Source organism: Spinacia oleracea, chromosome 6, assembly GCF_020520425.1.
Source record: "Spinacia oleracea cultivar Varoflay chromosome 6, BTI_SOV_V1, whole genome shotgun sequence".
NCBI lineage: Eukaryota > Viridiplantae > Streptophyta > Magnoliopsida > Caryophyllales > Amaranthaceae > Spinacia > Spinacia oleracea.
Genome location: NC_079492.1, coordinates 138,345,809 through 138,359,996, shown reverse-complemented (window position 1 = coordinate 138,359,996; position 14,188 = coordinate 138,345,809). Strand labels below are relative to the sequence as shown.

Here is a 14,188-nt window from a genome sequence, read left to right as displayed (position 1 = left end):
AATATTGTTTATTGGTAAATGATTGACTGTATATTTATAGTTGTAGATTGTTTATTAGTAGAAACTTATTTATATTGTGAGTTGTTGACTGTATATTATATAGTTGTTGATGTGTTATGAAAATACAATAATGACCGTACATGTGGTCCACGTTTGATGACATGTCACTGTACTTTAACCCACATTTAATGGCATTTTCATAATAAAATCATCAATTATTTACGAAAATGTCATTTGATTGGAATTTTTTTTCCAATCAATGAGATTAACTCGGAAAGGCCCCAACATACTCCCTCGTTTTCCCTTTTATTTTCATGGTTTACCTAGGCACAAAAATTAAAAAAAGTTATATAACTTGTGACAATTAATAAGACATGGATAAAGGCTATGTTCTTTTGGGCTGAATTGCGGTGCAATTCAGTTCAAAAAACAGTATTATATTCATCTTATTCTTTAATGATTTTATTTTATTATTATAATATTAAATATTACTATTAATTATATTGTAATGTCCATCTTTACTTACTACTATTATTATTTTTATTATTCCTTCCGTTCTTATTTATTAGTGTCTCATAGAATATTGAATAATCTAGCCCTATTCTATTTGACTTATTTTAACTTATTTTAGACAAAATAAGTTCAGATAAGTCAGATAATATAAATTCACACACTAATAAGTTTTTTCAAATATTTTCAGCACAAATAAGTAAGTTACTATGAAAGCCGAATCTTTATCCCTAATCCCGGACCATTGAATTTTGCTCAAATGGCCTGGAAATAACACTGCTGAACCGAACCCCAATTACTATGAAGCTGCTGATTTCATCCTTTCTCAAAGCCGAATCTTTATCCGTTGAATCCCAGACCATTGAATTTGTGAAAAACAAACCCTTAATTTTGCTCAAATGGCCTGGAAAAAACCATTGCCCTCAATTCTCCTGAATTCTCAGTTTCTCACACCGACGTCGTTTCGGCGGAATCCCAGAAGTGGGTTAATCACCCTTTTGGCGCCCATATTGATTCTGATGACAAAATTCATGCCAGAGATACTCAGGCAAGTAATTCTATTTTTAAAGTTATTTTTTAATTACTTGTATTAAGTTATTTATGCAAATGGATTAGTGGAGTGAATTTGTTACCGTTTATGCTTATTAAAGTAGCAAATTCTGATATTATCCCAGAAGTTATGTTTTGTTGATATGATAATAGATATGATGAGAAATTGTGGGTCTTAATGTTTGAATCTGAAATTTCTCATTTTGTGGTTTAAATTAGGCAAATAATTCAATTAATGTGAGGGTCTCCTACTCTCCTAGGGTCTTCCAAGTTCCAAGCTTGAAACAACTTCAATTATGGGGGCTTCACAAATTAATAGAATGTGTTGAGCCAATTAAGTTCAAAGTGCAATAGTCCGTGCCTTTTAAGGCTGGCAAAAAGTGGGAGGGACATATAACACTTCTCTGCTGCAAAGCTTGCTGTAATAAGTTTTGCGATTTTCAAAATGGACAAATTGTAAGGTCCTACACGGAGCTAAATTAAAGGACTGATAGAGAATTGTTTTTTACTGTATAATTTCCTTTTCAAACTACTCCGTAGCTAGTAATTGCCGAGGAAGTAAAAATCCCATGCTGTGATGTATCACCAAAAACATAACACCAACAAAGAGACAAAATAGAGAAAAGACAAAACTGTTTGCTGTCATATTTTTTTAGACCGATTATGGATCGAACAAATGATGTAATGGTACAAAAAATGAAATGAAATGAAATGGTATTTTTTAAGTAAGAATGACATTTTGTAAAAAACAAATGGTGTTTTGTTAAAAAATGATACTTGTTTTTTAAAGAATGGTACATTTTAAAATAAAATGGTACTTGTTTTTTAAAGAATGGTACATTGTAAAAGAGAAATGGTACTTCATGTCACTTTCTCTCTCCTCTTTTTCTGTCATTCTCTTCTCTTTTATTTATTAATTTTGTCCTTTTCCTATTGTGCTACTCATTTTGTCATATTCCTAATTTGTTTGATATTGGTGTAAATTTACGAAAATAACCCTGTGAGGTATTATGAAATACCTCACAGACTGCCGCTACGCCAACCTCAGTAATTGCCCGGTAAAAACACTTTGTCATTTTCCTTTCCGTCTTAGATGAAATCATGAAAAGGGCGTACAAAAGTCTACAATGCGTGAGTAGTCAGTTAGTCACTGCAGTGTGAGCTGCATTCAACTTCCCATATTATGATTTTATCAACCAATTAACCAAGCTACCTTTTTCGCTTGCTAGAATATTTTAGTATCTCTGTTTGTAGATCATAAAAAAACAAGAACTAATACCTATGGTAAAAGCACTTGTCAATTTTCTTTGTCTTAGATAGATGAAAAGGGTGGAGGCGTAGAAAAGTCTATATACAATGCGTGTATCAGTCAGTGTGAGCTGTGTACCTGACTGTTGGGGTAGGCTTCCTTCGTTCCCTCCCACTTGGAAAATAACATTCGTGGACGATATTTGGATAAGGAACGAGTGCACTGCTTTAAGTCTTTAACTTAATATTAATTAGGAACGAACTGAGTGCATTTTGTTCATTCTGAAATAAACATCACCCTTTTCATCTGTTAATTCCATCCAGAACTAAAACAAAAATTAAGAAAAAAAAATGGAATCTGTAGTTCTGCCGCTTTTGGTGGAGACTGCGAAACCCATGGTTAACGCATTTCAAAATTGGTTCACAGATGAGATCAACCTCGTCGTCTGGGGCTTCAGAAAAGAACTCAAGAAGCTCCAGCGCAAGATTCAGCCAATTGAAAGCATTGTGCTTAAGATGAATGATGCAGACAAAACAGTGGAATCATGGCTTAGAAATGTAGTCAGCATTTTATACAATGTGGAGGACATGCTGGATGTGTTGGCCTATGAGAAGCAGCGCGACTTTGTCATGAAGACAAGGCCCAAAACTGGGAAGACAAGGCACTTGCTCTGGCCTTTGAAACGGCTTTACTATCGCCGTAAGATTGGCAACTGGATTAGTAGGATCAATACCAACATTGACGAAGCCTTGAAAGAGGCTCAAACCATTTCTCAGCTCAGGGGTCTAATGCACTCCCCACTGCCAGCTGCAACAAACATTATTACCAGCCAAGGCGCGGCTGCAGAGGATCGTCTACAGCATCTTCGACGAAATGTAGATATGTCCCTGATTGTTGGCAGAGATTCTGATGTTGATTCCGTGGTGGACAAACTGTGCAACCCTTCACAGGATTCCTACAATGTCAGCAGTAACCGCCTCTCTGTAATTGCCATCATGGGAATTGGAGGTATTAAGATTCTTCATATGATTTTACTTTACAGGTGATGATAAAAGTCGCAATCCTAAGTGTCTGATTTTAAATGGTACATATGGGCGACGCGTAGGAATGCGTCATCAAAATAATTTTAATATGAAAATATGTAAATAAGGTAGTTGATACAAAGGTGTATAATAAATTTATTGTACACTAAGATAACTTTTAACCAGTTTTTTTTTTTGTAACTTTAACATAGTTTTAATTAACTTTTATATTATTATAAAAAAAGTTGATAGATAAATCTTTTAAAGGGTTAAATGATTAATTTTACACATTATTAGTGATTTTGAAAAAATAAAATAAAAACTTTTATCATTAAACAATACATTACTTTTACATACATAAGGGTAACTTTTAAGCATTTTGAGTTAACTTTTAAGCATTTTGATTTAACTTTTAAGCATTTTGATTTAACTTTTACTCCGGTATACAATATTTATTGTACACCACTTGTAAATAAGAATTTGTGTTAACACAATGTACGTAGTACTCCGTATTGCAGTACATATTACAGATAGCATGTAATTTATTTTGGATAATTAGTAAGTTAACATAGTTTATTGCACATAATTAAGGTAGTTGGTACTTATGCATGTGACAGGTATTGGAAAAACAGTCCTAGCGAAAAAGGTATTTGAGGATAAACGAGTGACGGATAATTTCACAGAAAGAATTTGGGTTGTCGCACCAACAGTTTTCACCACAGAAGGGATATTAAACAAAATGGTGGAGTACATTTATATGAGTAGTAGTGAGACTGTCAGCAGCAGCGAAATAGCAGTACGGAAACTCAAGAATAAACTAGATGGAAAAAAGTACTTACTTGTTGTTGATGATGTTTGGGATGAAGATCAAGAGATGTGGGATGCAACGAGAAGTTCACTTGAAAGTATTGGTGGTTCTCATGAAAGCATGATTTTGGTGACAACTAGAGCTACTGATGTAGCACATAAAATGCATGCTTTTGTCCATCACCTGCCGAAACTCTTGGCAGATGATAGTTGGTCTTTGTTCAAGGAAGTTGCCTTCGCAAATATGTCCCCGGAGTATATTTCTATATTTGAAACCACTGGTAAAAATATTGTTGAGAAATGTAAGGGAGTTCCACTTGCAATCAAGAGCATTGGAGGAATGCTGCAAACAAAAAGTGATCCATACGAGTGGGAGAAAATTGAACAAAGTGAGATATGGGACTTACCGCAGGATGGAACTGGGATATTACCATCCTTGATGCTCAGCTACAAGCATTTGTCATCTCCACTCTTGCAGAAATGTTTTTGTTTCTGTGCTACTAGTCTTAAAAGTTATCACATGGATAAAAACTGGCTGATATGGAAGTGGATGGCTTTAGGCCTTGTCCAACAATCTGAAAGTAGAGACTTGATGGAGGATATTGCTGAAGGTTATATTAATGCATTGTTAAGTATTTCCTTCTTACATGTAGCACTAAGGGATGAAATTGGAGAAATAGTTCGGTATGGTATGCATGACCTAGTGCATGACCTAGCAACTTCAGTTTCGAAGCACCAAGTGTTAATATTGGAGGCAGGTAACCCAGTGACAGCCATATCTGATGTTCGACATTTGGCAATCTATGAACGTAAGGAACTGAAAACTGAATGTTGGGACAAAGACAAAGTGGCAGTTAAAAATTTACGTACACTAGTCATATATAAGAATTCACCTGGAGGATTGTTGAAGCATGTAAAGTACCTGCGTGTATTAAATTTACAAGACACGGGTCTAAAAGAGGTTCCAGAATCTATTGCTGGATTGAAGTGTTTAAAGGTACTCAGTTTGGTATATAACCCAATAAAGGTATTGCCTGAATTTATTACTAAATGGTACAACTTGCAAACTTTGAATCTTTTGGGATGTGATCTACTAGAGGAGGTACCTGGAGGATTAAGTAACTTGGTTAATCTGAGGCATCTTTATATTGACAGATTAATCAGTTTACCAGCAGGGATGATTGGGCAGTTGACGTGTTTGCAAACTCTTCCAATTTTAGGGGTGCGTGAAGGGGGATTCCAGATTTCTGAATTGGGAGGTTTGCCTCACATAAGTGACAAATTAGAAATTCGAGGTCTTGAACTGATCAAAAGTAAACAAGATGCTGAAAGTGCCAGTTTATCAGAGAAGTCAAGAGTTAAGAAGTTGAGGCTATTCTGGAATAACGACAACGACTGGGTAAAACATGAGGAGGTGTTAGATGGGTTGGAGCCAAACCGTAACTTGAGACTTCTGACCATTCAAAGATATGGGGGTGAAAACTTTCCATCCTGGTTGATGAGAATGGATGTGATAAAGATAATAGAGCTTGTTAATTGTAGGAGGTGCCGAAAGTTGCCAACATTAGGGCACTTGCCTTTTCTTGAAAAACTGAAGATTAAAAATATGGAAAGCTTGGAGTGTATAGGTGTTGAGTTGTATGGTGCAAGCAGTAGTTCCAGTTCTGGGGTGATGTATTTTCCAAGCTTGAAACAAGTTGAATTATTAGGGCTTGACAAATTAACAGAATGGGTTGAGCCAAGTTCGGGGGAGTGGACTATTTTTCCTTTGTTGGAGGAATTAAAAATAGAAGACTGTCCTGAATTGAAAACAACTCCATATAAATTCCCCTCTCTTGAACAGCTGACTGTTACAAACATCACCACTAGCAGTCTTCTCTTGTCAAAGATACTATCCAACAAAGGTTCTCTCACTTGTCTAAAAGTTGTTCAAATTGATGGGATAACAGAAATCACACATTTGCCAGAGGAGTTGGCTGAATATTGTACATCTCTCCAAACATTGAGAATAAAAAGATGCCAGAATCTGAGTTATTTGCCAGAGAGCCTATCGAAGTTGATTTCCCTTGAGCTGTTGCAAATAAACTACTGCCCCAACCTGGTGTCTCTATCCAACCTCAGCTGTCTTGGCTTGTTGCGTCAAGTTGACATTTTCGATATTAGAGGTTTAACAAATTTTCCAGAGGGATTACTAGATTGCAAGTCGCTGGAGAGATTGTGGTTCAGTAATTGTCCAAAGGTAAAGAAACTTCCAGACCTGACAGGATTAAGTCGTCTTTGTAATCTCAGCATTACGAGTATGACAAAGATGATAAGTCACCCACCTGATTGGTTATACCACCTCCCATGCCTTACTACTTTGCACATCGGAAGTTATTATGAACTAGATGAATTTCCAGATATGAGCTTCCTCTCGAAAATCACTTCTCTCAAAACTTTGCATTTGTATGGTTGGGAAAAGTTGCAGAGTCTTCCAGAACAACTCCAACAATTTACAACGCTGAAAGGACTGGTAATTTGTGACTTTGAGAGTATGGAATATCTCCCCGATTGGCTCGGAAACCTTTCATCTCTTGATTCATTGTATCCTGCCCGGTGCAAGAATTTGAAGAAACTACCGACAGAGGATGCCATCAAGCGACTCACTAAATTAAGCTATTTGCTAATTCAAGACTGCCCCCTGCTGGAGAAAGCCGTCAAGGTTAACGGGACAGAGCATCACAAGATTTCCAACATTAAAGACTTTGTACTCAATATTATTTGATCTCACCGACTGCATTTGGAAAGTTTTCTAGTTTACAATAATTTATTTTTAAAAAGTACGAAGAACAATCCAAGTCTTGTATTTTACCCTCTGCAAAACTGTATGTTTAAGATCGCCTTTAATTTATTGGACATGTTTTTGGCATTTGGTTTCTATAAAATCTAACCAGACTTCCTTGTTGCAATCTCACATAACTAACTTCTAAAGGGCTGTATGCAATCTCCTGTCATACAGAAAACAGAGTAGGCAATCTGGTGCAAACTGGAAGTGACGGAAAACGAGTAACGGAAGTGTAGAATGGCATCTCAATGAGTATTAAAATGGTGTAAGATAAATTCCCTGAGATGTTAAACATGACATTATTTGGAACACTATGTATACTCCTAATGTAAATTTTCTGGTTACAAAAAAGAATGAAAAACTATGGTGAGGTATGTGCTTGAACATTTGCTAAAAGCCTGCTAATTTTGGCCAAGGTTTCCTTAGCAGAAAGAGTATCAGAATGATTTTCACCAGATATTGAAGTCCTAATAAAAATAGCCTTCCTAACCAGATCATCAGCAATGTCAAACTGTCCTCCTCTCAGCATAAGCTTGGCCCTTGTCTCTAATACAGTAGCTCTTGCTAATGCCATATCCTGCCATAAAGAGGGATTTAACTGCGCGTTGGTGTGAACCGGTTTCCAACAAAGGGACTTGTCCAACCATTTATCAACTGGAGTCACAAATGCCTGATCAGCCGTCTCAAGTGCATTCGTGCACAAACGGAGGAGCTCAAGAGCTGCATTGCACCGTGAGTATGTGATAAATGCCCTTATAGCAAGCGGTAAAACAACTTCTTTTACCAGAACAAGTAAGTCAGAGACCTTGAGTTCCACAACTATAGGATCATTTCCAAACCCAAATATCAAAAAACATGCCGCCCATAAATGTTCGGGATGATGAACTACAGATGCCCGACCAATAACAGCTTGCACCATTGCGTGAGCAACACCGGTAACCCCTCTTCTACGGGCATAAAGCTTGACAATTTCATTCAAATAAATATATCCCTCCTTGGTGCTACTCCTTGCAATATTAAACCTCAACAACATGGAAGCCGCTTCTGCTTCAGATCTCTTGGTGTAGGAAGTAAACCCACAAGGCAAAGAACGCAGGATTTTTTTCCATAGCCGAGTTCCTTTGTGCTTTTCTGGCATTTTGTGAGCAGCTGCTGCTAGAAGAGAGACTGGAACTGCAGCTGGTGCAAACCAGCCACTTGCCTGAATCATCCTTGTTGCCAAACTTCTGGGTCCATCAGCATGGTCGAATATTGAGAAGCAAACCTCTAACAATTGCAAAAGGAAGGTGTTTTTCCTCAGTGCATTACCTTCTTTACCGTTCCATGAGAAATCCCTTAAAGGCATCCTGTTGATAGTATCTAAAAGCCTAGTGGGATTAATAGGAAGCTCTGACAGAATTGCTCCGACAACAGAAAGGCCTAACGTTATCCTTCCAAGTTTCTCCTCAATGACACGAAGAGCATCAATTTCCGTGAGTGGAAAGTCTGATGACGTACTTCCCTGCATCATCAAAGAGAGAGCCTCCACCCCAGACAGGTAGGAGAGTTTCATGGGCTCGAGGTTCATTACACGAGGCAGGCGTGTGGATATTATGAAATGGGTTTCACCACCAAACCTAGGAAGAAGCTCCATTATGAGCCGGTGGTCCCACCAGTCTTTTTCATTCTCCAAATTATCTATAATCACCAGGTACGGCAAGTTCCTCATCAGTTCTCTGCGTACTCTGAACATAGCCGTCTCTTCTTGCTCTTCAAAACTTCTTATTCTACTCTTTCCAGCACAGGTTTCAATTCCTACATCAACTTCTAAAAACTGCCAGAGGTTTAAATAGTTTTGCCTAATATATCTACTCTCCCCTCCTATCCACAACACCATCTTATATCTTTGATGGTACTTGTATGCATACTCAAGAAGGAGCTCCGTCTTTCCAATCCCAGATTCCCCAGCCACAACTGCTATACCTTTGCCGTATACAATTTTCATCGATCTTTTTCTTCTAGCATATTTTCTGCCAATCTTTGGTTTTGGTATATTAGGAGGCTGCTGTTGAGGGAAACTGGCACTTTGCATCTCAATCTCTTTCTCCGATTCTTTCCATATGACAGGATCTTTACCTTTTTTCTTACCACCCTCTCTCTGCCTCTCCATTGAATTACTCCTACTCCAACTAATAGTCACATTCCTCCTTTTGGGCTTAGTCTTGATCTCAAAATAGTCTCTTTCTGAATCACCAGTAACATCTCCAAACAGCATAAACTCAATCTCTGACAACTCCTTTTTCCTACCAGTGAAGTTCTCATTTCGAGGCAAAGGGAACTCCTCTTTCTCTACCTTCTCCTTCCATCTGCTCAATCTCTCCACCACACTTCTCCTTCCTAATCTCATCGCTAACAGAGTGACAGCCCTTAATATGCATTCTCTCCAGTTACCATCATGTGCCTCCAATTTCCACTCATCAATTCGAGACAGACCATAAATGGCTTCTTTCCATTCCTTCTCTAACCCGCCATATAAGTTCCATAAGTCTCCCCCGTGTTTCTCCCAGAGTTCTCCCCTTCTCTCAATTATATCCCTAACAAGGCAATCACTAGGAGCAACATCAAAGAAAACAGGAACAAGGTTCTTCTTACTTGAGAAAAATCTCAGCTCCTCAATAGTGTATGGATTCTTAAATGACTTCTTTGTTATGATCACCACTCCATAGCTGCAAATATCCATTGCTCGCTCCACAATTTTCTGCTTCCTCGTGTTCCTGCACCGAGCCCTATCACAAGCAAAGCAACTGACCCCTTGAACTTCCAGCTCAGCACGCAACCAATTAACAAATCTCAAAAGTGGAGGTTTTCTTCCATACAAACCAATATACACATCACTGTTTTTAATTCTACTGGTGGACAGAGAAGCCGCATTTGGAGGACACGGCACTCCAAAGTGTCTCACGACTTTCTTATGTCTCCCTCTAGGCCTCGAGTATTCAATCCATCGACCTTGGCTATGAGTGGAGGCCGTTTCATTGGATATTCCCATTGAGGAAGAAACACGTTCGAGCAATTGCAGATCATCTGCCAGTTGGGAACCTGGAATGTCTGATGAAGGAAGCCTTACATTCATCTCTGGCTCAGGGTCTGGAATTTCTTTACTGGAAATGTTGACATCTTCGAGTGGTACGTCAGTGCGATTAGACTCTGAAAACTGAGACTTTGGTGAGCTTGGTGAAAAGAACGGAGAGGGATTAGCTGAGTAAAACACAGAAGATGCAGATGAAAGCCTTCTTGATGTAGTTCCTGCTAAAGACTCTAATTTAGAGGACTCTTCTCGAAGATCCATACTTGTTAACTATTTCCCTCTTGGAAGATTTCCTGTGCCATATATGTACAAGTAAACCGTTTTCCTGAAATTCCAAACAGAAACTTGAATCTCAGACAATACCCATATCCAACACTAGGGGTAGAAGAAAAAAAACAGTTGTTCTAAGCAAAATGTACGTAAAATCATGAAACTCGAAGCTCTTCAAGGACAAAGACTTTTGGCCACACATTTCACAAACTACTTTGCATAAACAAATGGAACGAAATTTATGTGCATAAAACCAACAAAAACTAGAAAACAGAAACTTTATATTCTCAATTGCTTACATATGAACTATAAGTGGGGCAGCATTATGAAAAGATATCATCACCTAATACATGACCATGTCGTCCCCAAGTGGATTAGCATATATTGGCATCATTTGACTCCATTTTAGCATTAATTTATCCCCATTTTTCAAACCCAAATTTTACATCTTATGATTGGACTGACTTAGTCACACATTCTAAATAAACACCTCCCTCAAAAAAAAAAAATTAATAATAATTAAGTGCATTTTTCACTAATAATGGAAACCAAAAAAACCGTAGATCCAAAAAAATAGTATAGGATTGAAGTAAAACAAACAATCAAGTGTTCAATCACAGGTATTGAACAAATATCAACATTAGAAAATTCAAATATTAGATCTGGAAAAAACTTACTTGGTTCAAAACCCGAAACATTGCCTCAAAGATTTGGCATTTCCTTGCTCATTTCAATCAAACTTAAGCAACCCAGAAACTTCAATCACAGTTTCACTATATAAGTAGAGCAGAGTTTTACTGCAATATTAGCAAACCTGAAAAAAAAATAAGAAAAATGGGCATTTAATTATTTCGTAATAATCTGGAAAACTAACAAAACCCCATTAATCTGTGAAAAGTAGAGAGAAAATTGATTGATGGGGTTTCTATTTAGTAATGATTAAGATGGATAAAAAAGACAGATTTGAAAATGACCCATTCATGAGAATGAAAATAATCAAAAAATGTGTATATAATAAAGTTTTGAAATTACATTCGATAGAGATGGGGTAGATTTATAGATTAAAATTGACTTGCCCTTTTTGCCAAAATGTTCAGAGGTTTTACAACTTCAAAGTTCAAACCTTTTTTGAGTTTTGCTTCTCTAGAAATAGCTTCCCCTTTTTTCTCTCTAAAAAAAACCAAAAAGTTTTAGTTTTATTTTATTTTTTGGTTATTTTGTTGTTATTTTGTTGGACTGAAAGAATTGAAAATTGGTTGATAGGACGAGACACAAACCGTTTGAGCAGGGTATGGGGCCAATGCCCGATCTGACTGGAGATAATATTGCTGCTAATAAGGTTTTTTGTGGAGCATAAAAAACATTGATAGTGTTTTAGTACTAAACTTTTTTTTTTTTTGGGATGCATGTTTTAGTACTCCGTATATTTAAGTAATACAAAGTGGTTCAACTATTTCTAAACGGAGGAAGTACAAATTACACATAGCATAATACGGGTGGGAATACGAACAAGTCATGAACTTATCATACATAAACGGCAATCTTATAGTAAATGATAAGTAAAAGTGTACTACTATTTCAAAAAAAAAAAACGGAGTATATGTTATGTATATAAATCGAATTGCTATAGTGGAGTATTAATTACGAGTAATTTTGTGTGTAAATTACAGGCCAATATTTTTTGAGATGTTTGGACGGCTTTATGATTTACATGTGTATGAGTTATGGAGTATTACGAAACATAATGTTATAAGATTGTCTACAGTGAAAATAGTCACAAATCATTAAATTAATATATGACAATGGCGAATTTTAATACTTATTATTTATTGTTTATTATTTATTATCTATTATTTATTATTCATTCAGTTCAGTTCAGCTCCATTCAGTTCAGTTCAATTCAGTTCAGTTCAACTTCATTCAATTCAGTTCAGTTTAATTCAGTTCAGCCAAACAAAGATCAGAAGAACAAAACTTAACTCATCAAATTTATACGGAAAATATATGATTTTTGCTTATTCTATAAAATATTACGCATTACCTTTCTATTTTTTTTCAAAATTATTTATCTTTCGACCTTTGTTATACAAAAACAGATAGAAGTGACCATAATAGTCCATAAACATCTTTTCCTCGTAATCATGCATCATTAGTATATACTCACATTTTAATTAACGTATTATTATTAGGTAATTCTAGTAGCAAAAATAATACAAGTACAGGTAAAATGTGGTGGGCCGGGTCTGGACTAATTTAAAAAATGGCAGTAAGATCTGAAAACGTACAGTTGCTTTTTTGTGGATTCCAGTTTCTTGGTTTCACATTTTATCCCCTCTGAATCTGTGACGGTGGCTAACTATCACCCAGTGGGGACTAGCTCTGTAGAGTCTAGTACAATTTTGAATTTAAGTCTAGTGCTAAATGTTTTGTTTTTCTATAGATATCACTGCTAATCTTCTGTACTTGTATGGATTCGAGATAAGGTAACAAAAAAGGATAAACTCCATGTAATGTTGGGCTGGCTCGAGGCCTGTCCCGACCCGCCACGGCGCCACATAGAGTCTGGCCTGGCACAAGCACAAAGTCGTGACCCTATGTTGGGCCTAGGCCGTTTTTTTTTTTTGAAAAAAGCATTAGTTACGCTAAATTTAGTACAATTAAGCTTAGGTATGGCGCCCCGTGGTCCTGAGCCCTATTTTAAAATTTTGGCACAGCTTGACTCGGCCCGATACATAGTAGGCTGGTGTGGGTCGGGCCAGTCAGGGTCGATGCCCGTCCCGTCCCGACCCACAACCATCTTTAATATTGTGGAGGCCGGAAGTTTACATTAAAAATTGCTTGTGCCTAAGATGGACGCAAGTAACTCATACTGATACTAATTAGTACTACGTATGTTGTAGGTATACAAATATGTTACTAATCTATACCTAGTCTATACCTAGTATTTAAAAACTGAAACCATAGGTTAGAATGTGACATGTAACCATATGTTATAATGTGACATGTGTCTTCACATCATCAATCTTCTCTTTTAGAAAAAAATAAATTAAAATGGACAAAAATCAAAAGACATCATTATTAATGTACATGTCCTTGTGTTTAAAGAGGGAAAACTCAAGAGACTTCCCCTCCCAAAAAAACAAAAAAAAAAACTAAAAGACATTCACATTAATAAATTATCATAACTTAATAAGCTAAGTTAAATTGTTATTAATATTTCATAACTATAACAATAACATTAATAAACATTAGTTCTTAATAAAAAGAAGGCATAAGAAGCTAAACATCTATCAGGATGAATTCTCAACTTCTCATCTTCAATGCACTCCTTATAAATAAAGACTAACAATCATTTTCGTTACATCATTTGCACAATAACTATATATAATCACACATTTTCAAAGGTAATGTATGTTTTACTTTATATGTCTATTTTTTTGTATGGCTAAATATCAATTTTCGTCATATTAATTATTAGAGCAAGATTAGCGCTAGTATAAGCTAAAACTTCCACATCATCTTTTTATTAATCAGATTCTTGTCGAGACCCTTTCAGATTTACTTAATTTTTCCACTTCACCCCTCGTACTCATTCAAGACTCCTAAAATTTATGAAAAAAAAAATTTAAAAAAAAAAAAAATAATAATAATAATAATAATAATAATAATAATAATAATAATTGAGATTGAATTTACAATTTAAACGTCTTAAGTAGAGTCTTGGAATTCCAAGACTCTTGCTCAGACTTTTGTCATACTCTTCCACTTAAATGGGAGGTTTTAAGTTAATACTCAATAAGACTATTGCTCAGACTATTGCTCAGACCAGCGCTAATCTTGCTCTTATGATTATTTTAATAACCGTTTACTTTTCTATTGACGTAAGATTA

At 36.2% G+C, this 14,188-nt stretch overlaps 2 protein-coding genes across 3 annotated transcripts; one reads left to right on the top strand and one right to left on the bottom strand.

The window, feature by feature from the left end:
- Positions 1–712: 712 nt before the first annotated feature.
- On the top strand, positions 713–7,045 carry LOC110784967 (putative disease resistance protein RGA4). Of its 2 annotated transcripts, XM_056833619.1 has the most exons (3): positions 713–1,057; positions 2,735–3,316; positions 3,948–7,045. In XM_056833619.1, exons 2-3 carry the CDS (start codon positions 2,824–2,826, stop codon positions 6,899–6,901), a joined length of 3,447 nt encoding a protein of 1,148 aa, XP_056689597.1. In that variant the 5' UTR covers positions 713–1,057; positions 2,735–2,823; the 3' UTR covers positions 6,902–7,045. The 2 variants fall into 2 exon arrangements, with proteins under 2 accessions (XP_056689597.1, XP_021845101.1); XM_021989409.2 differs by lacking the exon at positions 713–1,057 and having other exon boundaries at positions 2,500–3,316.
- A 147-nt stretch (positions 7,046–7,192) lies between these two features.
- LOC110784968 (uncharacterized) lies at positions 7,193–11,539 on the bottom strand. The gene is made up of 3 exons (XM_021989410.2): positions 11,331–11,539; positions 10,976–11,112; positions 7,193–10,353 (listed from the first exon to the last, which is right to left on the bottom strand). The coding sequence occupies exon 3, from the start codon at positions 10,287–10,289 to the stop codon at positions 7,323–7,325; it is 2,967 nt and encodes a 988-aa protein (XP_021845102.1). The 5' UTR covers positions 10,290–10,353; positions 10,976–11,112; positions 11,331–11,539; the 3' UTR covers positions 7,193–7,322.
- Between the last annotated feature and the right edge of the window lie 2,649 nt (positions 11,540–14,188).